Source organism: Nyctibius grandis, chromosome 3, assembly GCF_013368605.1.
Source record: "Nyctibius grandis isolate bNycGra1 chromosome 3, bNycGra1.pri, whole genome shotgun sequence".
Classification (NCBI taxonomy): Eukaryota; Metazoa; Chordata; class Aves; order Nyctibiiformes; family Nyctibiidae; genus Nyctibius; species Nyctibius grandis.
The window spans coordinates 30,573,473-30,599,659 of NC_090660.1; the positions used below are offsets into that span (position 1 = coordinate 30,573,473).

The 26,187-nt window shown below is 39.8% G+C and overlaps 1 protein-coding gene across 5 annotated transcripts; it reads left to right on the forward strand.

Annotated features, from left to right (window-relative positions):
- The first annotated feature begins 26 nt into the window (after positions 1-26).
- ATPSCKMT (ATP synthase c subunit lysine N-methyltransferase) lies at positions 27-25,001 on the forward strand. 5 transcript variants are annotated; one of them, XR_011047823.1, is made up of 6 exons: positions 27-92; positions 864-1,147; positions 3,226-3,363; positions 4,491-4,541; positions 9,381-9,722; positions 24,957-25,001. XR_011047823.1 is itself a non-coding variant. In XM_068396410.1 (5 exons), exons 1-5 carry the CDS (start codon positions 53-55, stop codon positions 9,576-9,578), a joined length of 711 nt encoding a protein of 236 aa, XP_068252511.1. In that variant the 5' UTR covers positions 27-52; the 3' UTR covers positions 9,579-13,050. The 5 variants fall into 5 exon arrangements, 4 of the variants coding, with proteins under 4 accessions (XP_068252511.1, XP_068252512.1, XP_068252513.1 ...); XM_068396410.1 differs by lacking the exon at positions 24,957-25,001 and having other exon boundaries at positions 9,381-13,050; XM_068396411.1 differs by lacking the exons at positions 27-92; positions 24,957-25,001 and adding an exon at positions 155-333 and having other exon boundaries at positions 9,381-13,050.
- The last annotated feature ends 1,186 nt before the right edge of the window (positions 25,002-26,187 follow it).

Here is a 26,187-nt window from a genome sequence, read left to right on the forward strand (position 1 = left end):
CCGCGCCTGCGCAGCCGGCAGCTGCGCGACAGATTTCGCGGTCGGGACCTATATGGCGCCTCCAGCGGACCTTTCTGGAAGCATCCGGCACGGTGGGAGTTGCGCGGCGCTCGCGGCCGCGTCCCCCAGCTGGGGGAGGGGCGGGAGGGGAAGGATACTATATTCGGTAGAATACGTGCGCCAAGCGCGGCAGCAGCGGCCTGCACCGCGCGACGTGAACGCGAAGGAGTAGGGACAGACACCTGGCGGAAGAGTGCGCGCCGCTCCTCTCCCAAGAGCCTTCAGAAAGGTTTCGATCACCCACTTTCCCCCCCGCCGCCGCACAGAGAAGTGGTATGGTCCTTCCCTATAAATAGTGCAGGTCCTAAGAACGTTCCTGTTGGTGCTGAGGGAGCGGTCGGGGGTAGGAGCTGTAGGGGGTGGATGGGCGGTGGCTGACCGGAGAGCTTGCAGTTGGGGGCGTTGTACTATGAAGAGAAGTTCCTCCTGAAGGGACGAACACTAACTGCCCAGGGACGTTTCCCTGAGCGCGGGCTCCGCGCGGTCCGTGGTGGGGAGGTCACTGCATGAGCCGCCCTTGAGCTGTTCGGGACGCGCTGCTGCCCGGCCGGGTGGGAGGAACCACGGGCTTAAACGGAAACTGCTTTCCTGTCCTGAAAAAGTAACGTGGCGCTTCAGCTTCTCAAAAGCAGTAACACTAACATTTCCCTAGGGTTTAGGAGTCAGCTGAAGGGATATAAGTTCTATTTGCCTGATGTCCTATCTCTTTGATATAATGCTATGTATAATAATATACTGCTTTGTCTGAAGTGAGCACATAATAAAGCTATTAGAGAAAACACACTTTTAACGTTTGTCTCTAGGTGTGATGTCCAAGGCGCTAACGAACGAGAGCCCCGTGGCAGGCCTGCAAGAGGATTGTGAGGGCAGCTCCAGAAGGAGGAGCTGGGGGATGTTGGTCACCGCTGGTGTCGGTGGGACCTTGGCGGCACTCTATGCTGTGGTCATCCCCTTCGTGACACCAGCTCTGAGGAAAGTGTGCCTGCCCTTTGTTCCTGCAACTTCCACTCAGATCCAGAATGTGCTGAAAATGTTAGAAAACCGAAGTGGCTCCCTAGTTGACATAGGTAGTGGGGATGGCCGTATTGTAAGTTATGGACATTGCCTTCCTTTTATATCACTTCTCAAAAAGTACCAAATGCAGTAGCTGTGGCTGCTGTTGTTTTCTGATATTTATTAATGTCGTCTTTAGCATCCAGTGTTTTTGTTTCAGTCTTATGAAAAGGCTCAAAGTTGAGAAAGGTTTAAATTCAGTTTAGGTGAGTAATGTTCTATTGATCTAGTCTTAACCTGCAGCTTGACAAGGTAGTGTACAAAATGATAACCCCATCCTGTTGGCTGGAGGGAATTGCACTGCATTCACATGAAAAGATGCGATGGAAGTATTGGTATTGTGATTCCCAAAGAGCTGTGATTCCACATAGGTTTATAGCTGCAGCATGTGAGTCTGTGAGACTAAATAGCACTGTGCTTTTGGAGTGGCAGCTCTATGCTTGTTGTATAAAAGTGACAGAAGAACAAAAGAGAGTGAGAAATGAGTGACTGATTGCAAAAATAAATATCCTGGTATTATTAGAACTGTAGTCTTCACACCTTTGTGCAGTGCTGGCTGTTCTGCAAAATCAATGTGGTGAAACTAGAATAATTACCGAGAGAAATGGTGAGAATCGCCAAAGTGATATTGTGCTTCCAGGACATTGTCTCAACTCCAATTTGTGAAATGTGACAGTGAGGGTATAGAGAAGAATGGGAAGGGGTTTTTTGTAGTTGTGGTGTTTTGTGTACCATTTCATAACCATCTGCTTCAAGTCAGTTTTAGAAACAGTTTTAGGCTCACTAAGTGGGTTTTTGATGGGAACAAGTAAGTTCTTGAATGCTGCCTTTGTCCATATTTCATGTGCATGAGTCAACCATTTGTCCACACTAAAAAATTTGATTTGGAAATCCAAATCTGTGAAGGTGGCTTAGAAGGAATTGTGCCCGAGTCAGAAACAGAAAAGCACATAGGTACGAGAGAACTGCTGTTCTGATGCCCTCTCTGCTCAGCATTCTGTCTGTTGACCCTTATCTGAGGCATCTAATTTGACTAGGTACCACATGTTTAATTCTGATTTTATATATATATATGTGTATATATATGTATATATACACACACATATATATATATGTGCCTAAATGGAGATTGAAGACTGCTTGGAGAGCCAGGTGCCTAAAATGGAATGGTTGGTGTTGCCTTAATGCATCTGTCCTGAAAAAAGTTGAGCTTCTGTTCAGATGCTTTTAAATATTTAGCACTTACTCAGGTGTAATCAGTGGATAAATATGACCATATTTTTATTTCCAAGCATGGTAAAAATGTCAGATTCTTGTAGTATATTTGTGAATGCTGTGTGCATGACGGAAGATGCATTATTTTAATAGTGTGAAATACACTGTCCAGATAATGCTGTTTGAGAAGCTCTATTAAGAAATGTGTACTTGTACCTGATTTCACCTTGCCTGTTCTGTAGTTCATAGTTCATCAGGCTTTTTCTGATTAAAACTTGGCAGTAACTTTTAAAATTATGACTTAAACCTTAATTCTAGAAACTGATGCCTTTTTGTATTTTCTTTAATTTTTTTTTTTTCTAAAAAATCTGTAGGTTTTGATCTTCTTCGAAGACACCTGCTATACAGCTTAACAATTCTAAATCTTAGGATCTAATTTAGAGGAGTGTCTTTGAAAATCTATTTGTTATCTGAATCACCTTTTGCCTTCTAAAATGATATATGAAGCTTAGCATTGGATGAAAGCTGTACTGTGGGATTTATGTGTGGGGTTTCTAAAATTTTTTTAACCTACATTTAAATTTTTGACCTGCATTTTTTTAAAATGTAGGTCAACAGATTGCTTGCATACTTTTTCTGTTGGTAGATCATTTTGGCTCTGATTCAGGGGTCTCTCAAGTGCCTACCCATCACTGCTTTTCAAATAAGTTAAGTGCTCTTATTTTGAGCATTTCTGCTTGTGTATTTCACTGTTCTCTCCATGACCAATTTTTGTAGTTTTTATTGACTTACAAAAGTGCATTCCTTTGATTTATATTGTAAATAAAATGATGTGCTCCTTTTTAGATGAATACTCTTTCTCTATTTCTAAGTAAAGATTTATTTTCTTCCTTGTAGGTGATAGCAGCTGCAAAAAGGGGATTCAAAGCTGTTGGTTATGAATTAAATCCCTGGCTAGTCTGGTACTCCAGATACCGTGCCTGGAGAGATGGGGTACATCAGAACACCAAATTTTATATTTCAGACTTATGGAAGGTAGGTGGTGAAGTATGTAAGAACGAATCTGGGATGTTTGAGAGATTTCCATAATTTGGAGATACTTTCTTGAAAGAACCAGAATGCTGTCTGGCCACAAGGTGCTGTATTGGGCTTTGAGAAAAGTGCTTGAGCCCATAGAAACCAGTCTCACAGCACAATACACTGCTCTGCTGATTTTGTGCCTCGGTGAAGTGCTGTCCTTTTTCAGTACAGGCTCCTCGAGCACACGCTGTCATGCTTGTGCCTAATCAGTGATGTGGGGTGCTGTAACGTCAGGCTCCACTGAGAGCTGATTCTGTGGAGTCAGTAGCAAGACTCTTATATTCACCTAATGTGCAAGATCACAATCTCATTTGACATTTCATGAGACGTGTTCCTTTGTAGCTGTGCAATGTGTTACCTGATTTTGAGTGTTGCTTTAAGGTAACTTACATGTGGCTGCGAATTTTTTTTGCAATTTTCAGTCATTTGAGTCACAATTGCTTCTTTTATGAGGTGGGGTTTTTTGGGTTGTATTTGTGTGGACCTCTCCCCTGCTATTCCTGTCAAAGTTGTGGGGGGTTTTTGTTTGTTTCTGGCTTTTTTTTTTTAATTGTTTGTTTGTTTTTTTAAGAATGACATTTTGTAATGGGTAAAGTGGATACCAGAAATTTTTGGGAAAAGTGTGAATGTACTGTTTTTATCTTTGTTCAGAGAGGAGCACAGGAAAACTTCAGGCACTGACTGGAAGAATCCAGGCGTTGGAATGCCTGGGAGGTTTTTATAGTTAGCTAACATTTAACAAAAGTGGGGGCAAACTTAAAACATATATAGGAGTTGTGGAAAAATTTAGCTACAAGTAAAATCATGTAGGTGTTTTCTAAATTGATACTTTTTGTGCTACTAGAATTGGTGCTGTATTCTTGGCCAGGCAGTAGAAGTTTTTTTGCTGTTCATCAATAGAAAGTTTTCTCTGTGTGGAAATTTGTGTGGTGCAAAGCTGATGTGGGATCTCCTTTCTTATTTTTGGTCTAAATCCCTGTTGAAAGGAGTGCAGCTAGAGGGATTAGGGGAAAAGAATGGTGAGAACGTCTCCAAATATAAATGCCATTTTTATTAACATGGGTTCTCAAATTCTATTTTAGGTTTCTTTTTCCCATTATACGAATGTCATTGTTTTTGGGGTACCTCAAATGGTAAGTCTACTGTTTTTGCATTATTTAATTATTTTAATACCAAGACATTCAGTGTTAGTACATTCATCTGCAAAATGAACCAACCTGCAGAATGTCAAAGGTAGTTAGTACTAATATTTTGATATTTCATTGTTGCTTATTAATGTCCATGATAAAATCTGGTAAAACTTGTGACAGTATGCAGACTGGAGCTCTAAAAATATACATGTGTTTTTGAGAAGTATTTTCTGTCCATTAGTTCAGAACCAAAATGAAAACTGCTGTGCTTAAGTTGCTTGGGGGGGGAATGTGATAGATTGGTTCTTGAAAATTTCAGTTTTTCATACTGAAAAAAGGAGGAGTTTGCAGGGAGAGAATGGAATAGGAAATTGTCTACAGCTGATTTCTGGGAACTTCATTAGAGGAGAGTATTGAACTTTGCTTATGTTCTTCTCCAAAAACCGGATCACCTCAAATAGGCCAGCGGGTGGTATATTCAAATAATCCCTTGCCTGTGTTAGTCTGTGAGGGTTTAGGAAGGGAGACAAATAGTTTAAGTATAATTGCTAGCGTGCAAGTGCACAAATCCTTTGCCTTTCAGGAAGGCTTTGTAGCCTATGTTTGTCGTGTCCCTGGGGAAAATGCATTCTTCAAAATTGCTGTAGAAGTTGAGTTGCAGAGTGACTGCTTTAGTGATATGTTCAATAAATTCAGTCAGACTTTACATTTACTTTGGCTTTCAGCTTTATCTAGTTTTATTTTTCTCTTTTTACTAGAAAAGAGAAAAAAATCTTAAATATTTAAATATTCTTGATATTTTGATTTGTTATTAGAATCTTCTATATAGGTTGCATGCGTATGGAGGAGTGAAACAGAAGTATTGTATAAATGCTTCTGTATGGCTTCTTCCTCTGCTAACACAGATGTGGGATGAAATGAGTGAAGAAGTTTATGTGATGCTGTACCATACAACATACACTGATAATATTTCTGTAGTAGTAACAGGAAGATGCAACAAGAAGCATAATAAAGCTTCCGTATTCTCTGCTTTTTCTTTAATAGCGTTGGAATTAAATACCTACTTAAGATTCAAATTGTAACTCATGTTGGAAACTGAAGGGAAAATGCATTTTCCCCCCCCACACACTTTTGTGGGTGGCATATTAGTGAGAACTGTAATGTTACTTGTGCTACAGATGTTGCCAGGTTTGGATGTTCTGTGCTCTCTGGCTCGAGTTCCGGGAGGGGGCAGTATAAATATTTGAATTTGCAGTCAGAAATTATCGCACTGAGGGGAAAAGTGCAGGTGAAGAAAGATATTTCAGTAAACTAGAAAGAAACAAATGCCCTGGGAAAGTGTGAGTAGACCTAGCAGAAATACTGGCTTAACTTTAAATGTAATAGTATAAAGTGGGATAAATTAGTATCAACTATAATAGAAAGAGTAGCTACAGAGCTCAGAATAACTTCAGTAAACTCATTAAGTACTAGGCTAAATTCTTCCAATAAAAATACCGTCATAAATGTAACAGATCCAAACATATGAACTACTGTGTTTCCTGAGCATTTGTTTGCTCGTGATCCCCTTTAAATTTACTTGGGAAGTTGTGAATGCTTAGCATCCTGAATGACTAAATTGATTTTCTAGAAACTTTAATGCATTTTGTCTTTTTTACTGAAGGCAATAGATCTCTTCAGCTTTTTTAATAATATTGGTCTGATTTGATGCTGTCACACAGTGCTTCTATTTCATATCCAAGATTAGCTTACAGAACTTGGATTTATTGATCTTCAGGGAAGACTAAGACCTCTCTGCTCTTGCAAGTGTCTGGGGGAAGATGTGTTTGTCTATGAGTCATTGCAGAGAGCCTTTTACTTGTTCAGGGTGGGATGACAGAATTCTTACCAGGTGTTCATGTTCGCAGCTTCTGTGTATTTTAACTGATTATATACTGTACAAAAGGTTAATTAAACTATGTATCTGTGAGACATACAAAAAACCCAACCCTGGCTTGATATAAAATACAGTATGATTATAACACCTAATGCTACTGAGAAATTTAGCTTTAAAACTAGTTTGACTGTTTGGTCCAAGGATACAATTCTTTTTGCTGCGCTATTAATGAAGGTTTCTAATTTGAGCTATTATAGACATGAGATAGCACTAATTTTCATAATTACTCATTAAAAATTAGGCTATGTCTGTATTTGTAATTTCTGTAACAACTTAGTCCTTCCTTTTCTGGTGTCTCAGCTCAGTTTGAGATCCCAAAATGGGCTTATTTTTCTAGTTTATTTAAGATGTGGTAGCAAAAATGTTTAAAAGCATTTGCAGTATGGATGAAATCAGAGCATTGAATGCTTAAAAATATTCAGAGGTAACTCTTTGATTTATTAGATCTATGACTATAATTTTCCTAAAATATTCCATTGTAAACTTAAATGTAGCTATAACAGGATGTTACATCAAAGGCACACCCTGCATGTATGTGATAGCGGAAGCTATCTGCAGCCTTTGCAAATAGATTTTCTTCAGTCAGTCTTGTTTTCTAATAATGTTCTTTTTTTTCTTCTTTTTTTGTGAATTTTTTATTTTGTGTCCTTTGTAACTTAAATTGAGCTGTATTTGTTTTAACCTTTTAATATCTAAATCCTATGTCATGATATCAAAGTAAATAGATTTTTACATGTAATAGAAGTAAGCTGTGGAGCTTGCTGCTATAATTACTGCCTGAGATAGGTACGGTATGTAAGAATAAAAGAAATTCCAAATGGATATGCACTGATCTGCTTAAGCATAACATCAAACTTTTCCAAAGGACAAAAATGGCTAAATCTATCAAGTTTCTATTTTTTTGAGAACATAATCACTATCTGGGTTGGGAAAGAAATTTCTTTGAAGTCTAGACGTGTTAATTCATTTCTTACTTAATCCACAGCAGAATTTGAAAGTACTTATTGGAGACAGAGTATCTCACCGGGCAGAGTGCTCTGTTCTGGAAGAGCAGTGGTATTTCCCTTAAGTAGGCTTTCATATCTGCTCAGTTTTTGCGAATGGAGGAAAGCTAGACTGTGGGTCTTCAGCCAAGGAGAGATGCATAGTGGTATTTGACACAGTCCTCCACAATATCCTTCTCTCTAAATTGGAGAAAGATGGATTTGATGGATGGACTGTTTGGTGTATAACGAATTGGCTGGATGGTCACATCCAGAGAGTAGCAGTCAATGGCTCAATGTCCAGATGGAGATCAGTGACGAGTGATGTCCCTTAGGGGTCCGTATTGGGACCAGTACTGTTTAATATCTTCATCAATGACATAGTGGGATTGAGTGTACCCTTAGTGAATTTGCAGATGACACCAAGCTGAGTGGTGTGATTGACATGCCTGAGGGATGGGATGCCATCCAGAGGGACCTGGACAAGCTCGAGAAGTGGGCCTATGTGAACCTCATGAGGTACAGCAAGGCCAAGTGCAAGGTCCTGCACCTGGGTCGGGGCAACCTCCACTATCAATGCAGGCTGGGAGATGAAGGGGTTGAGAGCAGCCCTGAGGAGAAGGACTTGGGGGTACTGGTGGATGAGAAGCTGGACATGAGCTGTCAATGTGCACTTGCAGCCGTAACGGCCAACCATATCCTGGGCTGCATCAAAAGAAACATGGCAGCAGGTCAAAAGAGGTGATTCTGCCCCTCTACTCTGCTCTCGTGAGACCCCACCTGGAGTACTGCATCCAGCTCTGGAGTCCTCAGCACGGGAAAGACATGGACCTGTTTGAGTGGGTCCAGAGGAGGGCCACGAAGATGATCAGAGGGCTGGAACACCTCTCCTATGAAGACAGGCTGAGAGAGTTGGGGCTGTTCAGCCTGGAGAAGAGAAGGCTCCGGGGAGACCTTACTGTGGCCTTTCAATACTTAAAGGGGGCCTATAAGAAAGATGGGGACAGACTTTTTAGCAGGGCCTGTAGCGACAGGACATGGGGTAATGGTTTTAAACTAGAGGGTAGATTTAGACTAGATATAAGGAAGAAATTTTTTATGATGAGGGTGGTGAAACACTGGAACAGGTTGCCCAGAGAGGTGGTAGATGCCCCATCCCTGGAAATATTCAAGGTCAGGCTGGATGGGGTTCTGAGCAACCTCATCTAGTTGAAGATGTCCCTGCTCACTGCAGGGGGGTTGGACTAGATGATCTTTGGAAGTCCCTTCGAACCCAAACCATTCTATGATTCTATATGCTGTTTCATACAGTACTGCTGTAGGGCCTGACATGCATATATTAACAGGCTGGAGCCAACAAAGCTCAATGTCAATAGTATTTAACATACCAGTACTTTACCATACAGTGACAGCAGAATGTTTGCTTTGGGTTGTTGGCCATATGATGTTTTGAGTGTCCTGGCATCTGTTTTGGAGTCAGGCTGGAAATTATAAGAGGCCTTTGAGTATCACGTAATAGTTCATGCGACTTGGGGTGTCATAAATAGCATAAATTGATGGGGCTGAACTCTCGTTCTCTACAGAGGAGAATCCACTGAATGCAATCATGAATTGGAACATGCAAAGTCTTTTCTTAATTTGTGGGGGTTTTTATCTAAGGGATAATCTAAAGTTTTGGTTGGATTTTTAGAACCTAGAGTTACCATTTTCTTTATCTCACCAGTCAGGGCACAATAACGATTTTCTAGTTTTAGATATTCTTTGTCAATGCATCAAAGCCAAAATGTATATCATGAATACTTTCCTAATTTTTTTTCCAAAAATTCCTCAAACCGTGGACTTCTCTTGAACATTTGAATTAGGTTCTAAAGAGAATGCTTGTGGTTTTTACTGCTTCTGAACGCTTTTGTTGTTGCTTAACAGATGCCACAGTTGGAGAAGAAGCTAGAAGAAGAACTTGAATGTAATGCCAGAATCATTGCCTGTCGTTTTCCTTTCCCTTGCTGGATCCCAGATCATACTACTGGAGAGGGAATAGACACCGTGTGGGCCTATGATTTGAAACATTCTAGAGAATGTGAAACAAAAATCTTGGAAATTACACCAGAGACAGAATTCTAAACATCTAATTTGTTTTTGTACTGAAAATTTCACCTTTGACTTTACTTGTTAAAGATAATATTAACATGAATAGAGTCCCAGGATATGGAGACACATATTCACTAAAATAACTGAAGTACACTGGCTATCTGAAAGCACAAAAAGGTTAGTGGAAGGTGGAGTTAAATGGCTTAATGTAGTCAGTAAAAAATATGAGAAGGTTTTATAGAAATGGAAAACTTTTAATATGGAAAATGGGATAAAACATGGTTGACTACTGTTAAGGGGAATATATGTATAAGTTAAAATGCTCAAATTGGCGACCTTAATTTGTGCATTCTTTCTGATCCTACATAGAATTTGTTATTGGTATTGGAAGTGGTGTGCAAGTGGCTTCTCAATGAGCCACGGTTCCCAAGTGTCTTCATTATGTATGCCAAGTAGGCATAATGCTGCATACATCAAACTGGTGCAGATTGAGTATGGTGATGATACCAGTGTTTTACACCTCAGCCTTGAACGTGTGCTTTTTAAAAGTTGAATGTGACACAACAAGCAAATATAACAAGTTGTTTATTAATTGACTCAAGTGCAACCCTTGTTTATATTCATGTATTTTCATTTAACTTGTTACGTGAAGGCAAAACTGCAGAAATGAGCTCTTACTGAACACTTATTGGTATAAGCCTTTGCAAATGACCATGATTTTTCCTAATTCAGACTGTCTCTGATTCCAGAACTAGTTGGTCTGGCTAGCTTGGTTAAATCTGATTAGACCTCATTTATTTTATAGTTAGATTGGAAGGAAGGTTTTCAATCAGGCTTCTTTTTCCTCTCTACTTTTCTGAGCTACACCATCTGATGAGATCTCAAACTCATGGCATCGCTGCATGGCTTTTCCTTGGAAGTGACGCAAGTTCTCTCTGTCTTCTTGCTGATGCTGGTTTGCAATCGGGTACTGGCACTGCCATGACATTTTCCTTTTCTAACGTGGTTACAGCACTTTTTTATTTTGTAGCAGTCTGCTTACTGGGTCTTTCTTTTGGTTCACGGGTAAAGTTTGGCTGTTTTCATCCGTTAACAGTTAGTCAAAGTTCGTAGTTAGCCTCCTCTGGCCCCGGTTAACATGTAGACTGTTTGCTAAGCAGTGACTGCATAAGTTCGTCAGACCTTTGCATGTATGATATCCATAGAATGATGCTAAAACAGGGTAGGGAATCGTCACCTGACTTCTGGGCAATCATTACCACAACTGAAATTAGCTCAGACCAAGAGAAGTGCTGACACCTTGCAATTTCACATAAATACAAAGCCTGTGACATTTTATTAGGCATTAGGAAAGCACATTTGCTGGACTACAGTATCTGACTTGAAGAGAAGTTAGATGTTATTTGGGATGTGTAGTCTACAGTTAACACCTGTGCCCAGGCTTTTTTTTTTTTTGGTGGGAGCTGAGAAGAAAGGAGAATTTAAAATACAAATCTACACTGAGGAGTTGAAATGGAGCAGTAGAATGGTTTTGTCCTGATAATGTATACAAAGCAGGAGAAGAAAGGGGCAAATGTATCCTCTCTGGAGTCTGCAAAGGAGAGGTGATTTCAGCCTCGCATGGCAAGGTACAGCTGTAAACATGGAGACTGTATGTATTGAGGAACACTGATTTCTGGTAAGCTGTCTTTTACAGCCTTTCAAAACTACACTGAACTCTCCCATGATCTAAGTGTTATAATTATTATGCAGTGACAGGACAGGGCTACTGTGGCTTATCCAAAATGGCTGAATTTGCTTTAATATCCCAAGGCCATTAAACAGGAACCTCAGACAAAGGAAATCTGGAATTATTTCTATTGAAAAAGACCAGACCATACAAAGGGGAAATTAGCTGCTTAAGCTGAGTCCTTCCCTGAATGATTATAAAGAAGAAGAGGAGGCAAAAGATTTTGATCAAATGAATTGTGACTTATCTGCAGTGCAGTGCTTTGACCCAAGTTTCTACTGCCTGCTTTCACTAAAGTTCATTTGCAGGGAATTAAGCAGGTACTTACTTTTTCTGATGTGCTTGACTATATATTTGTCTATTGCATTATCATTTGCCTATTAAAAGGTCAAACTGAATTTCTCAATTCTGCCTGGGGTAAAGGCTTTGGGGAGTGTACTTCTTAGTTACCACCTACCGCTCTTGAAACACTGGTTGAGGAGGGTGAGAGAGAATTAATGACATGATGGCCTGAGCTTCAGGAGCACGTAAGTGCTGTCCTCAAGGCAAGGAGAGATTTATGAATGCTTTTAAAGTAAAGCAGAGGGCTGTTTCTTGCTCTGGCCATTTACTTTTAGGGGCCTATACAGGGATAGACAGTGGTCTGAAGGTTTGGTATTATTACATAAGGAAATGTGCTGTATTTTCTGTTTCCATGGCTGAAGTGTGAAATGGAAAGCAAATTGCTGTAATTTACACAGGGGGACTGGAAAAGCATTTTCTTGTCATGTTGTCCTCCATTTTTCTATCACTTGCTACATTCATTTGATAGTTTACAAGATTTACATACTTAACTGTGACTTCAGTTATCACTGTATGGATTATTATGTTGATACACTTCCAATTGCTAGGGTAATGTATTATGATTTCATTGATATGCTACTTCAGATTACAAACTTGTTTCTTCTGAAAACCAGGAAAGCCTTAGAGAACTGGCTTAATCAAATTATAGTGTAGGTCTGAAGCCAAAAGAAGGAAACCTTCAGGCTACACATGCTGTTCAATACCAAAGTAATTAAGATACACAGAAAAAGCTATAGTTTATCTTTGTTTACGTCTTCTAGTAGAATCACTTGCCTTTTGGGAGTCACTTGTTTTATTCCTTCTGTATCCTGCCAGATCTTAGAAATAAAGTTGCTACATTGCTGAATGAGTAATGCTTTCCTGAAATATTGTAGAATTTGATCTGTTTGAAAGTAATACAGGTCAGAGTTCTCCAGGAGTGGGACTTTCCAATTTTTTCTTTTTTTTTCCTCTTTTTTTTTTTTTCACATGAGACACATTATGTCCCCACAGGCTTTGTGATGCGAGATCAATTGTACCAATGCAGCGCTTGAATGCTACAATTCTAACTGTGTAGTTTTCTATTTTGCATAAATTGGCTTTCTGTGGAGAAGGAGGGGAATATGGCTAAAAGAGAAACATCTGATATGCAGGTTGCTCAGTATAGTATACTGCACAGTCACTACAGCTACACAGCAATGTCAGCCAAGCTTGTCCAGATTTGTTTGTGAAATGTGCACGTATTTTGTGAGCTTTAGGCATTTCTGTATTACTGGGTATATTGAAGTTCTTGACTTATCCTCTGGAGTCTGATTATATGCTGTCACTTAATCTAATATTGCTCCGAGGAAGTTAATCCTCTGTCTCTGAGCTGCTGTTTATTTCTGACTCATGAGTTGTAGCCAGGTGAGAAGGTACAGGATCAAGTTTAAAATAAAGTACCACATTTCACAAGACAGTTGAATGAGTGTGCTCTGTGGGAAAAAAGTTCCGAAGCCCAGGCTTTGGGAAAGTCATTCACCTTTAATGAAGGACACAGCTCAGGAGGCGACAGATTTCCTGAATTCTGCATAAATTTTTTAAGAATGACTTGAACTTTGCTTTTCTCATATGTGTTCTTTAAAAATTGCCACCATAATATTCTAAGATCTAAAAGGGAAGTAAGCAGAGGTAGCATTTTCATAGAATCACAGAATGGTTTGGGTTGGAAGGGACCTTAAAGATCATCTAGTTCCGCCCCCCCTGCCATGGGCAGGGACACCTTTCCACTAGACCAGGTTGCTCAAAGCCCCATCCAGTCTGGCCTTAAACGCTGCCAGGGAGGGGGCAGCCACAACCTCTCTGGGCAACCTCTTCCAGTGTCTCACCACCGTCACAGGAAAGAATTTCTTGCTAATATCTAATCTAAATCTACCCTCTTTCAGTTTAAAACCGTTCCCCCTTGTCCTGTCACTACTTGCCCTTGTAAAAAGCCCCTCTCCAGCTCTCCTGTAGGCCCCCTTCAGGTACTGGAAGGCTGCTAGAAGATCTCCCCGGAGCCTTCTCTTCTCCAAGCTGAACAGCCCCAGCTCTCTCAGCCTCTCTTCATAGCAGAGGTGCTCCAGCCCTCTGATCGTCTTCGTGGCCCTCCTCTGGACTCGCTCCAACAGGTCCATGTCCTTCTTATGTTGGGAGCCCCAGAGCTGAACGCAGTACTCCAGGTGGGGTCTCACAACAGCAGAGTAGAGAGGGAGAATCACCTCCCTCGTTTTGTTTATCTTTTGTATTTTGAGCTACGAGTGGAAAGGAGGAAGTGAGTCTTACGGCCTAAGTATGGCAGTTTTGAACTATTTGAAAAGCAGTTTGACAGACTCGCACATCAGCTGTGCATACTTCTCGTTGGACAGGAGCATCCACACTAAGAATGGACTGTGATGAGCATTGACTCAGAAATGGGTTCATGTCTGATACCATTACACTTGAATCGACACTAATTCTTGATAGACCTCAGACTTCGTGGTTTCAGTTTTCATGATCGTTTAAAAATACTGAAGCATTTATTCAAGAAAGGGCATGAATCCTTCAAATTCATGGTTGAAGAGGGCAGCCTAACATCAGATTTAATGCCAGTAAATTCTGCTATGAATTAATTATTTTTTTTACGTTTGCCGAGTTTGCAGTTTTCTAGTTTTGCAACGTAGCCCCAACTTGTTTTTTCAGAAGTAACATATGTTTCTTCTAGAAGACTTCTTGAGTTCTTCATAAGACACTGTGGCATCTATGTTTAACTTTGAAATTGCACTTGAGTGAGATAGCTGCAGGATTAATATTTTCAGTGTTTTTCTTTGTATGATAATCTTCCTATTCATCCTTGTGTGCTTTACTGAGGGAGACTTATACATGGATAGTTACCATTTTTTTCCTTCATTTTTGTTTTCTGAATTCTCCCTCTTATTTCACAGAATCACAGAATGTTAGGGATTGGAAGGGACCTCGAAAGATCATCTAGTCCAATCCCCCTGCCGGGGCAGGATTGCCTAGACCATATCACACAGGAACGCGTCCAGGCGGGTTTTGAATGTCTCCAGAGAAGGAGAGTCCACAACCTCTCTGGGCAGCCTGTTCCAGTGTTCAGTCACCCTCACCGTAAAGAAGTTTTTCCTCATATTTAAGTGGAACCTCCTGTGCTCCAGCTTGCACCCATTGCCCCTTGTCCTGTCAAGGGATGCCACTGAGAAGAGCCTGGCTCCATCCTCTTGACACTTGCCCTTTACATATTTATAAACATTAATGAGGTCACCCCTCAGTCTCCTCTTCTCCAAGCTAAAGAGACCCAGCTCCCTCAGCCTCTCCTCATAAGGGAGATGTTCCACTCCCTTAATCATCTTCGTGGCTCTGCGCTGGACTCTCTCTAGCAGTTCCCTGTCCTTCTTGAACTGAGGGGCCCAGAACTGGACACAATACTCCAGATGCGGCCTCACCAGGGCAGAGTAGAGGGGGAGGAGAACCTCTCTCGACCTGCTGACCACACCCCTTCTAATACATGCCAGGATGCCATTGGCCTTCTTGGCCACAAGGGCACACTGCTGGCTCATGGTCATCCTGTTGTCCACTAGGACCCCCAGGTCCCTTTCCCCTACGCTGGTCTCCAACAGCTCTGTCCCCAACTTGTACTGGTACATGGGGTTGTTCTTGCCCAGATGCAGGACTCTACACTTGCCCTTGTTATATTTCATTAAATTTCTCCCCGCCCAACTCTCCAGCCTGTCCAGGTCTCTGAATGGCTGCGCAGCCTTCCGGCACATCAGCCACTCCTCCCAGTTTTGTGTCATCAGCGAACTTGCTGACAGCGCACTCTAATCCCTCATCCAAGTCATTAATGAATATATTGAATAGAACTGGTCCCAGAACCGACCCTTGCGGAACTCCGCTAGACACAGGCCTCCAACTGGACTCTGTCCCGCTGACCACTACTCTCTGGCTTCTTTCCTTCAGCCAGTTCACAATCCACCTCACTACCCGATCATCCAGACCACACTTCCCCAGTTTAGCTGCGTTTTTCAAGGGATGTCACTGAGAAGAGCCTGGCTCCATCCTCATGACACTTGCCCTTTACATATTTATAAACATTAATATAAACATAACAATAAAACTATTCCAATGCTATCTCCTCTAGATAAGGTACAGGTAGTCATCAAAGATGCCTGAAATACAAGAACTTGAGAATCCAATATTAACAAAAGATGTCAAATAAGAGGAGAAGTATATGCCAATCTATTCCCAAAAATTGTATGGTAGTACTAGGGCCCTGTATTTTCTTTGAATTAATTGCCCAGCCTTGGTCCTTTAAATGCACTTTCAGTGATTCAGCAGCTGCTGCTGTGGAAAACACTTGCCCTGCAAACAGCTGTACTTTACTTGGGGAGCAGAAGATTTGCTTGGGAACACTGCATTGAGAATAGTTTTTGCTTGCTTCTAAGATAAAGGAGCCGAGACCAGTTCACAGGGCCTTTTGAGGCATGAAAGAAGTAAACATGTGTTGAAGGTCAGTTCTGAACACAGAGCTGAAAACAGGGAATGGTTGTTGTTATCTTGAACTGCATAGTCCGGCTCCTGCATTACAGCAGTTAAATAGGGTAGTAGAATAACAATAAAATAAAAAAAAAAAAAAAAATAATAACAATAAAAAAAAAAAACCAACAACACCAAAACGTAGGCCTTTCGGCTTCAGGCCCTTGCATCCTCGATCTCAGAGTCTGTGCTGCCTTTTCTGCCTGCCGCAGCTGCGATTTCTTGTTGTGACTCTGCCATAATCAATAGATTATCAATATAATGATAAACAGTAACAGTACCTGACCATAGGGCAACATCAGCTGCTATCATTTGGTGGCAGATGGAGGGACTGTGTTTGTATCCCTGAGGCAAAAACTTGGAAAGTATATTGTTTTTGTTGCCAGGTAAAGGCAAACTGGTCTTGGCTTTCTGAAGCAGTGACTAGCGAAAAGAAAGCATTAGCAAGGTCTGTCACCACTCTCTAGGGTTGTAAACTTTTGCTGATTTTTTTTTTTTATAAGAGTAACCGTGTCTGGTACAGTAACTGCATGGGGTGGGGGGGTGGGGGACTTTATTCAGTTCTATGTAATATACAGTCATTCTCCAAGTGCCATCTGGTTTGGGTAATTTCCTCCTCCCCCCCTAGAATACGATACTGTTTTTACTGCTATCACCTTGGCAGGCACAGGCAGCACAACAGGATCCCACTTCAGGAATGCACGCAAGACAGTTATAGATCGAATAGCGAATCCTGCTTGCGAAGTTCCAAAGCAGAAGCAACCATTTAAAGTTTCAACTGTTCGTCCTGTCAACATACCAATACTCAAGAAATATTCTTTAATTGGGGCAATTAACACAGTCGCAGTAAATGGTGTAGCATTTTCTATTGTTAAGGTCACCTTAGCTTGGAGGGCGGGGGTCAGATTTCCCCCCAATCCACAGATCTGTGATGTGGCATCTTTATTATTAACAATACTAGTTTTGACAATTTCAGTGTTTGCTTTTATTTTTCATGTTGTCTTTTTACAATTTGAGTATTTGACTTCATAAATTCGTCAGATACTCTTGTTTCCTTTATTTTTTTTCTGTAAACTAGTTGCCTTTTTTCAGCAACTTTGCAGGAAGACTAAATATGTTAAGGAATGTTGTTCTTCTGTCTAACATTTTAACATGTATTTAACTAACCTCCTTAATTTATTTAGCACTCTGTATGCTGACATAGCATGACTTTTGTTTCCAGTAAATGAAATAAAAACACATCCACCCCATTGTATTTAGACTGAAAAATGGCCTCAGTCTACACTTCTGACTATTTAGTAGTTTTAAGTACTTAATTTAACATTTTTATTATATTTCATCACTTGGTAAATGAATACAGGTCTTTTATCTCTATCAGCATCAGAACTACTGTCAGTAGTTCTTTGGATTTGGGTTATTTGTTCAGGTGGGACTTCTCCTGTTTTCTTTTTCATAGTATAGTGTTGAGGTTTCTATTAGAGGCTTTGCTTGAAATGTTGGACTGCTGTTTTTCCTGCGAATTGCTGTGTAGTCCTTGAAAAATCACTGTAATACAATCCAGTGGACTGCTAGCATTGGTAAAAATTAAGTAAAGCCTGCTTACCAGTAAATGTGCAGGGATGATTTTCAGCTTACTCTATATGTTGTGGTTTTTAAAAATAAAGTGGGTTTTTGAAGACCCATATAAAGCTTGTGGCATAAAGTTTTGAGGTGAACAGAGGTCTTTGCAAGGTCAGAAGCAGTAAATTAGTGGCTTTCAACCTGAGGTTTGTGGGTACTTTCTGAGGGATCCACAAAAAGTAATTTAAAAAGCAGATCTACTGCCAGTAGGTCTATATTTGCTACCCGTGGTTGAGGCCTTCCATCGGAAAATTTTAATGTGTCTGAAATGATCATTTGAGAATCCCTGAACTAAAAGTATGGGTTTACATAAGACATTAGCTAACTGGAAATGAGTTTATCAAAGGGAGGAGCTTTCTTCTTTCTGTTGTTGCTTGCATGGACTGTTGAGCCTTGAACCTCTGCAGTATACACATGTATGAGCCTCTGTGTCTCTTCTGGTAAGCATGTAACTTCATATTTTGCTATGTGAGAGCAGCCGCATGGTTTTGCACATTCCCATTGCGTTCTAATAATTTTAGCTTTTTAGTTAATCTATAATAGATCTGGTTTAAGAGCGTAGTTGTGTTTTTTTTTCTTTAGGAACTGCTTAAATGTGAAAATTCCATTTTCAAAACACCTGATCAGCTGCCACTGAAGCCTGTCTAAAAAGCCAATGGGCACTGTGAAACTCCTTAATGCTATAATGTCTGCAGCTGTCCATACCAGAACTCTGGTTCAGATGAGCAGAAAAGTGCCTAGCTCTTGCATAAGCTCTCTTGATTCTTGATTTCTTGATTGAAAATGGAAGTCTGATGAGAGGACACAAAATGAATGATGAAAACTTGAGGATCAGTGTAAGTTCTGGGAGAGAAAAATGCGAATGGTGTGGGATATAGCCAAAATCTTAATGGGGCTTCTCTGTCACTATCACTCTAGCCCCTAACGTTTGATGCTTTTTTTTCCCCTAAGATTGAAAGGATACTTCTTTTTCTGTCTTTCCCATTGTTTTTTCAAGCTTTTCAGAGTGTACACAAATCAAAATAATTTATATGTCCAAATGTACCATTCTCTAAATTGTCTACAGGGACCTTCATCATCTATGTTAATTTATATTTTATTGCTTCTTCCTTTTTTTTCAGCACACATACAAGCCAAATTTATACTCTGACTACCTTTATGCTCAAAGCATAAATAAGCTTTGTGAGTGTGATCAGTACCAATTAAGTTTATCTGCAAACACAGATCTCACACTGAGGCAATTCAAAAAAGATTTTGAGCAGGAACGGGACAAGTAAGGGTCATGACATGAAAATACTGATGTTACTTAGTCACAGGCCTGGTAGAGTCTCCTGCCGTTGAGGTACTTTTCAGTTGTCAGTCTGATATATCAAGCAAAGCCAAGGAATGAAAAACTAGTAGCAAAGCAGCACTGTTGTGTGGTATTTTAAAAGAAATTTATTTTCTAACACTATAATCAGAGGCTGCCTTCTGGTTTCATCTAAATTGTTAAGTACTGTTACTGTTCTGATAGAGAGTATGTTGGTGGGAGAGCAGGATTGGCTGAGCTAATACAACTAGTGAGCATCTTGAAGTGTTTATTCTATAGTACTTGCAGATAATTTCTTTACCTTTTCCTCTTCCCTACCCCCCAAAAAAATACCTTTAGAGTGACAACATTACAGATTTAAAATGGAAGCTACATTTATCACCCTTAGAAAGTAAAGATTAGGAAACAGCTTCTAATATGAAAAAAGTTGCTGGCTTCAGCAACTGGGTCTTATTTACCAGAGCACGTTAAGTATATTGTAGGTCAGATCCAGACAGACTTAATGAACGGTTTAAGTTTCTTAGAAAAAGTTAACGCTTCTTATGAGTCTCCTAGACATGAGAACCGAGTTAAGTTGTTTGCTTATTCTAATCGAAATGCTGATCAAACAGCACTCTTCTCAGGATTATTTTTCTACTGCATGAAAATTAGGTAGTCTAAGCACTTTCCAGGAAACAGCAAACCTAGATGCTGGATCTTTCATGAGGCTTTATCTATAGGTGTTTTCTTCATGTTTGTACTTTGAGTGATTGTGGACATCAGATGATTGGAGTGGGGACTTTTGCCCACTTGGGTGATACTTGCATGTGTAAGGACAAAGGACAAATTAGAGGTTGAACCTTTAATCCCTTTCAGGGTAACTGATCAAAAGTGATCCTTTTTCTGGTATTGTTTTAATCTGACTCTGGTAAAATTTTAATTTCCACAGGCATAAAACTAGCTGTTGCTTGTGGTTCGTTTATCTTTCTGTTCTCTTGTATGCTTGAAGAATCTCTGCTGGCAGTACAAGTCTCTTTCCATTTCTGTGCAAAGTGCGCAGTGGATGTTTTATTTCCCTTGAGTGCCTTTACTACCATGTGAGACAGCATTCCCTCCTGGTGTTGGATATGCAGGTCATTCACTGTCTGAACTTGTAAGTACCAGGGTTGTGAATGATGCAGCTTTCTTGTTAGGGTGTTCCAAGCAGCACTGAACCAAAGGATACTGGAGCTCAAGCTCCGCAGCAGATAACCCAATCAAAAGTACTGAGCTTCACTTTGCATTTATTGTTGTTAGCAACCTCCTCCTCCCCGATCACTACCCCACACACAAAATAAACAGCCCCCCCAAACCTTACGCATCAGAATGTGGCTTTTGGTTTTCAGCTGCTGGTGCATATGACCGCATTACTTTCCAGCTTTGTCTAGGCCTAGTGAGGCCTTCCCACCTTATATTTCAGTGTAAGCCGGCTCAATTTTAGCTTCAGCTGTATCAGTCAAGGGTCTGTCTAAGAAATCCTCATAGTCTCTGAAGGCACTGAAACAAGCAGGCTCCGGGTGCTGAAGACTGCCTGAAGCTTGCTGCCTTAGCATGATGGGGCACAGCATCGTTTTTGGCAGGCTTTTATAGACTGCTTTAGCGCTGCTGAATTTGATTTCTTCCCCAGTGTAGGAACTCTGCAAAGCAGAGGATAAATTCACTCCAGTTTTCCCTCTGCCTCATAGTAGTAGAACATTGTTCTTTAGTTTTACAGTGCTGTTTGTTTCTGGTACAGCCTAATCATAAACTGTCCTTCACTGGAGGGAAAGACCTAACACCAGAGTCCTTCCTCTCCAGCACAAACTTAAGAGCAAGTCTCTTTAACTGAGGGGCTTCCCCTTTGGAAAGTCTTGTACCAGTAGAGATGGGAAGGCTTTCTCTCAAATTCCTGTTGCTCATACAGATGCTGTTTGTCAGGACCACTATTAGGAACATTGTGGGTTTCCACCAAGACTTCCACCTGTGGCTTAAGGTTTGTTCAAGGCGGTTGATACTGGGTCTGGTATGGAGGCTTGGAGTAGCAGGACTCTCTCAGTCTGCCTTTTTGGGGAATGTCAAAAGTCAAGTTTTGCTCCTTATGGTAGCATAATTTCTTTTATATATCAGTAAAAATATCACAATATATTGATATAATGAAAGTATAAGAATAATCTTCTGATACTAATGCTCTGGTGATAGACTAAGCTGAATGTTACTGAATGGAGATTTCTAGGTTGAAGAGACACAAACCTGTTTCCTTCAGTAAGCGTGTGTTGTTCCTATTAACTTTGAGGGAATTTGTTTGCATGTCTAAAAAAAAAAAAAAGTAGAGGTAGAAGATAGCAGTTGGAATTCTAGTTATTAGTTTGCATTTAGCCCTGCAGTAAAATGCAATGTTTATACAGCAGTATTCATTTTCAAACTGCTACTGAATAGCAAATCTAGCAACAGTTTTGTAGGGTTGGCTGGTGTTATTTTCACCCTTTACAACTGCAAGAACTATAGCAAGGAACTAATTTGTTCAAGACCACAAAAGTAATCGTAGCAATGCTGTGATTAAAATGATTGAGTCTGCAACTGCGTGTCTATGGCTACAGCTGGAAGAATGTATTTTTTAAGTGGCTGCTCCTGAGGGTGGCAGTACCTGTGCACTATCACAATTGATGGAGCCAGAGATATAAAGCTCAGATTCTCACGTATGCCATTTAGTGCCTTCTTACTGCTTATGACTGTAAGACGTAGCACCTATGGTGGTTGTGTCTGTCAGGTTCATGATCTCAGTTTTGTTTTCTTCAATCTTACCTTTTTATTAGCTGTTACTAGATTTGATGTCTCATGGTTACTGCTTTTAACTGCATTTGGATCCTTCTGTCACTGTTTATATGTGCTAGTTTGAAGTAAAACTTACTATTTCTATTGAAGTATAGGACTTTGCGTCATGTACTAGATCTTGGTCTATTTTTGTGCAAGAGTCAGTCTGGATCTTCTCTGTTTTGATGATCTCCATTTTTTATGGCAGAAAAGTTCAAATCTTTGAACAACTTATATCTGTTGTTATTGGGAGCATTAAATGTAAATTGGATGCAATCCAGCATAGGTGTTGTGACTTTTGGATCTTACTGTTTTACTTGCCTTATAATTTTTTTTAACGTTTGTGCATGGTCTAAGTCTTAATTCCCTGAGGACACTTCACTAAAGATAAATGAAACTCGATTTTTATGAAGTCGTCAGATTGATCTGTCATGGCCTATGTTAGTAAGCCTATATGTTCTCATTTCTCACTTTTATTGCTATATTTGTAATTGTTCATGGGTACAAATGAGATGAACAGAGAGAAGAACTATTTTCCTTAGGCCTGAATAACTTTATCTTTCATCAAAACGGCATGTAAAATTGAATGAAAGAGTTTTCTGTTGGTGTGACTTGTCAACAGCTCTTGCTATTATAACTTTCTGTCCTGACAGGCCCAAACTCATTTTACCGTGATGTAACCATCAGTTTTAAGTACAGTTACTGTCTTGATCTTCTGGTTGAGAAGCTGTTTGATAGTGATCAGCTTAACCAGCTCAGAATCAGCATGGATGCATGTTATATTCGTCTGCTTGGAAAACAGGCTGCTGAAATCACGTGTGGAATCTTCCTAGATTAGTTACTTTGACTAATTTTTCTAAAATAAGAGGCAACAACTTGGCATCATCTCTAAATATGAACAAACCCAAGACAAAATACTTTCTCTACCATATGCAGGAAAATGCATATTGAGCAATGTATGAACAAATATACTACCTCCACCATGGCAGTCAAATCACTTATCTACCAGTTAAGTAAACATAGTCAAAGATTGTTAGTCCAGGACCAATGCAGTAAACAGCATTGCTGGTTTCTGCCTCTTACCACTGAATCATGAAAAGCGATCGCAAAATCAGACCAGTCTTGCCAAATAAAAAAAGCAATTCAGAACGGGTATACAAAAAGGCTGCTTGAGACAGTTTTCTACACAGCAACATGAGTTTTTTTGTTTGGGGTTTTTTTTTTTCCTCCCCACCTAGTCAAAAGGTTAGTGACAGCCCTTCCCCAGCCCAGAGACTGAAAGACTTTCCTCTGCATCACCTTATGCAAAATACTACTTTGCTTCAATATGTTGATACATGTAATTTATACCACTAGAATTACATAAAATAGGAAAGGGTGCTAGGGAGAACAGTAGTTACTACCAATTAGGTAGTGTTATCCAGCCATAGTAACGCTTGGATGTTCAGCCTACTGCTGACATGCTACTTCTGTCATGCCACATTGACGGTACAGCAAAAGCCACAAGATCAGGTAAAAATCAATACACTTTTTCAGCTAGGGCCAAGAAGGGAATAAACACTTCAAAAAGGCCGACTGAATTAAAAAAGATTAAATCTGCTTCTAAGAAGCAAGAAGCCTATATGCTACCTGCTTTCAGAATGTTTATTGAAAAGTGATAGAGAAGAAATGTGTATCTGTTGATTAAATTGTTTTCCTTATTACGGAGTTGTTACACCATCTATTATATTCATATGCATTAGGGACTATCTGTTCTGTAGACTGCTTCAATATTAATAGATTATGCTGATAAATATTATTTGAAAAAACATTTGTCCTGCAGTTTGTATTTAAAAGACAAATGAAGCCTGTTCATTAAGAGTGAAAAGAATGTAGGAAATTGGTAAAAACTCTGCCTATCTTTAGTGTAGTTTTGCCATAAAGAAAACTGTTGTTTTTTTTTTTCTTGAGCAATTGTACAACAGAACTTTAATTTTCAAGGATCGAATATCTGTACTGCAAATGCCAGTTTTCAGCATGTTTAGATGGATAATCTGCTGGAATAGATTACAGTCCTTATCTTTTAAATTTGTTTACCATGCAGAGCACTCTGAATTTATACCATATGCTAGTCAGTCTCAACAAAAATGTATTTTCTTCTGAGTTGTGGGCTAGGCATGTTACTGGTACATGGTACCAACAGGCATCAAAGATTTCAAAACCAGATTTCAGCTCTTATATTTCATAACAGTGAAGGCACTAAGATTTCAGAAACTATGGCATTAATGCACGTGTTCTTTAAGAATAACTTGATACCATCTCATTTTAAGATAAAATGTTTCAAAATCTTGGTGTGTTCCATGTGTGATCTATTTACAATTGATTGATATGTTTATAATTATAGGGGACCTGTAAGTTGCAGGACCTGCAAAGACTCTAATCCTTGTTCTGCTTCTTTCAAATTGTTCTTGTTGCTTTCACTTGCCTTTCAGTTTCTGGGTCAAATTCTGTTAGTTGGTCTTCAGACAGAGATCAGACTTTTACATGTATATCAGCAGTGCCCATTTTTGCCATTTGCGTGTGTGTGTGTGTGTGTCCCCCACCCCGTTTTTGCCTTCCTAGGTGCTACGTTTATGGAGTTCTAGCTAAATTGGTACAGTTTTTATTTCTACATTAGATACAGTTTCTTAGTTTAGAAGATACCAATAGGAGGATTTAAGTTAGTGCCTTCACCAAAGAAGTTAAAGTGTATTTTAAAGAAGCCTTACTACTGAATAGAAAAGCCACTTATGGCAAATCCTTTTCAAGGTGCCAGACTGAAAAAGCAGTAAAGTAGAAGGTATTTACTAGGGGACAAAGTTTATAAAGAGCTATCTTAATGCCTGAAGAAAATGAATCTTTAAAATACACTGATAAAATCAACTACTGATTGCTTCAATTAAAGAAGGTGGAGGGGAAAAGAAGAGAGTGAAAGATCAGATGATGGCTATTGCTAGACCACCTGTCCATCAAAAATATGCAAAGAAGGAAGAAATGTTGAATATACAAGCTTTAATGAATGATCTTCATGTTAATGCTGCTCTTTCTTAAACAGTCTTGCTCTCCTGAATACGAGGATCAGAGACCATCTGCAAAACAGACTGATGATGTGCCGTTTGAACCTTTGCCAGGGGTCTGAGTTGTTCCTATGCATTGGCAAAGCCACAGCTAGAGCAACTGAAAGCCACAGTTCAGCGCATGTCCAGCAAGCAAGGAGAACATGGATGCTCACCCAGGGGAGTTTTCACTTGGGCTTCTGCCTATTCTGGAAGGATCAGGTTCTTCCCATCCCTGTCTCCTGGTATTTTTTTGAAACAAACTGGGTAAGTGCATGCCAGCAGGCCAAATCCAAACATGAGACTTAGTTACAAGGACTGAAGTGCTACTAGACATGAAGAGAAGGTATAGCCTTCTCTGAAGTGCATACTGCAGAGGTGGCTAGCAATGGCACATTACAGGGAGAAGCTCAGAGCTTTTTTCCTTGCTGTTGGAAAGACACTAATAGTTGGTAGTGTTCTTCTGACTTACAAAGTAGAATTAACTTTCTGTCTCCTAAAATAAATCTAGATGGAGGGAGTAAAGATATTAATTAGCCTTTGCTAGTGATAAATCCCTCTGAAGTGTAATTGGTCTGGACCTACTACACTTTTATATTTGCTGGCTCTTAGCTGATTGAGCAGTTCCGTGTCCTTTGGCCTATGGAAAATGAAGCTGATCTCAACGCCAAGATTGCAGACAGCTTCTGCAGGTGGGGATTTATATGATCATATGCAATTATGCTGAATCCTAATGAGCTACTCTGAATTCCTCAAATTACTCTGACAGAATTTAATGAAACTGTAACAAAAACAAAACCTGAATTAGTTTTACCCCAGTCAGTATTCTATGTCTACTTTTTACATGCATTTAGATAATTTAGAAGCCTCATCTTGGTTATTCTGCTTATCTGTTTCCTGACATTACTTACACATTCTCCTTTATTAGTATTCATTCAGTATGGATAATATAAAAATACAGGAAATAAATAACCTCTTTCAGTGGGTTGCAGCCCTCATTTTGTACGTGAGTCTTAGTGGAGGTCACTTAGAAACAGTAACATTTGAACTTGTTGGAAAGAAGATTGAAACGATAGTTGAGATGCAGACTTTTAAATCAATAGTAAACCTTGTACCTAGAAGACTGTCTTTTTATTGATGTTCAATTAAACAGCAGTAAGACAGTCCTTAGCCTTTTACTGGTCAGTATTTAATGTCACAGTATTTGTAATGCAATATATGTTTTACACT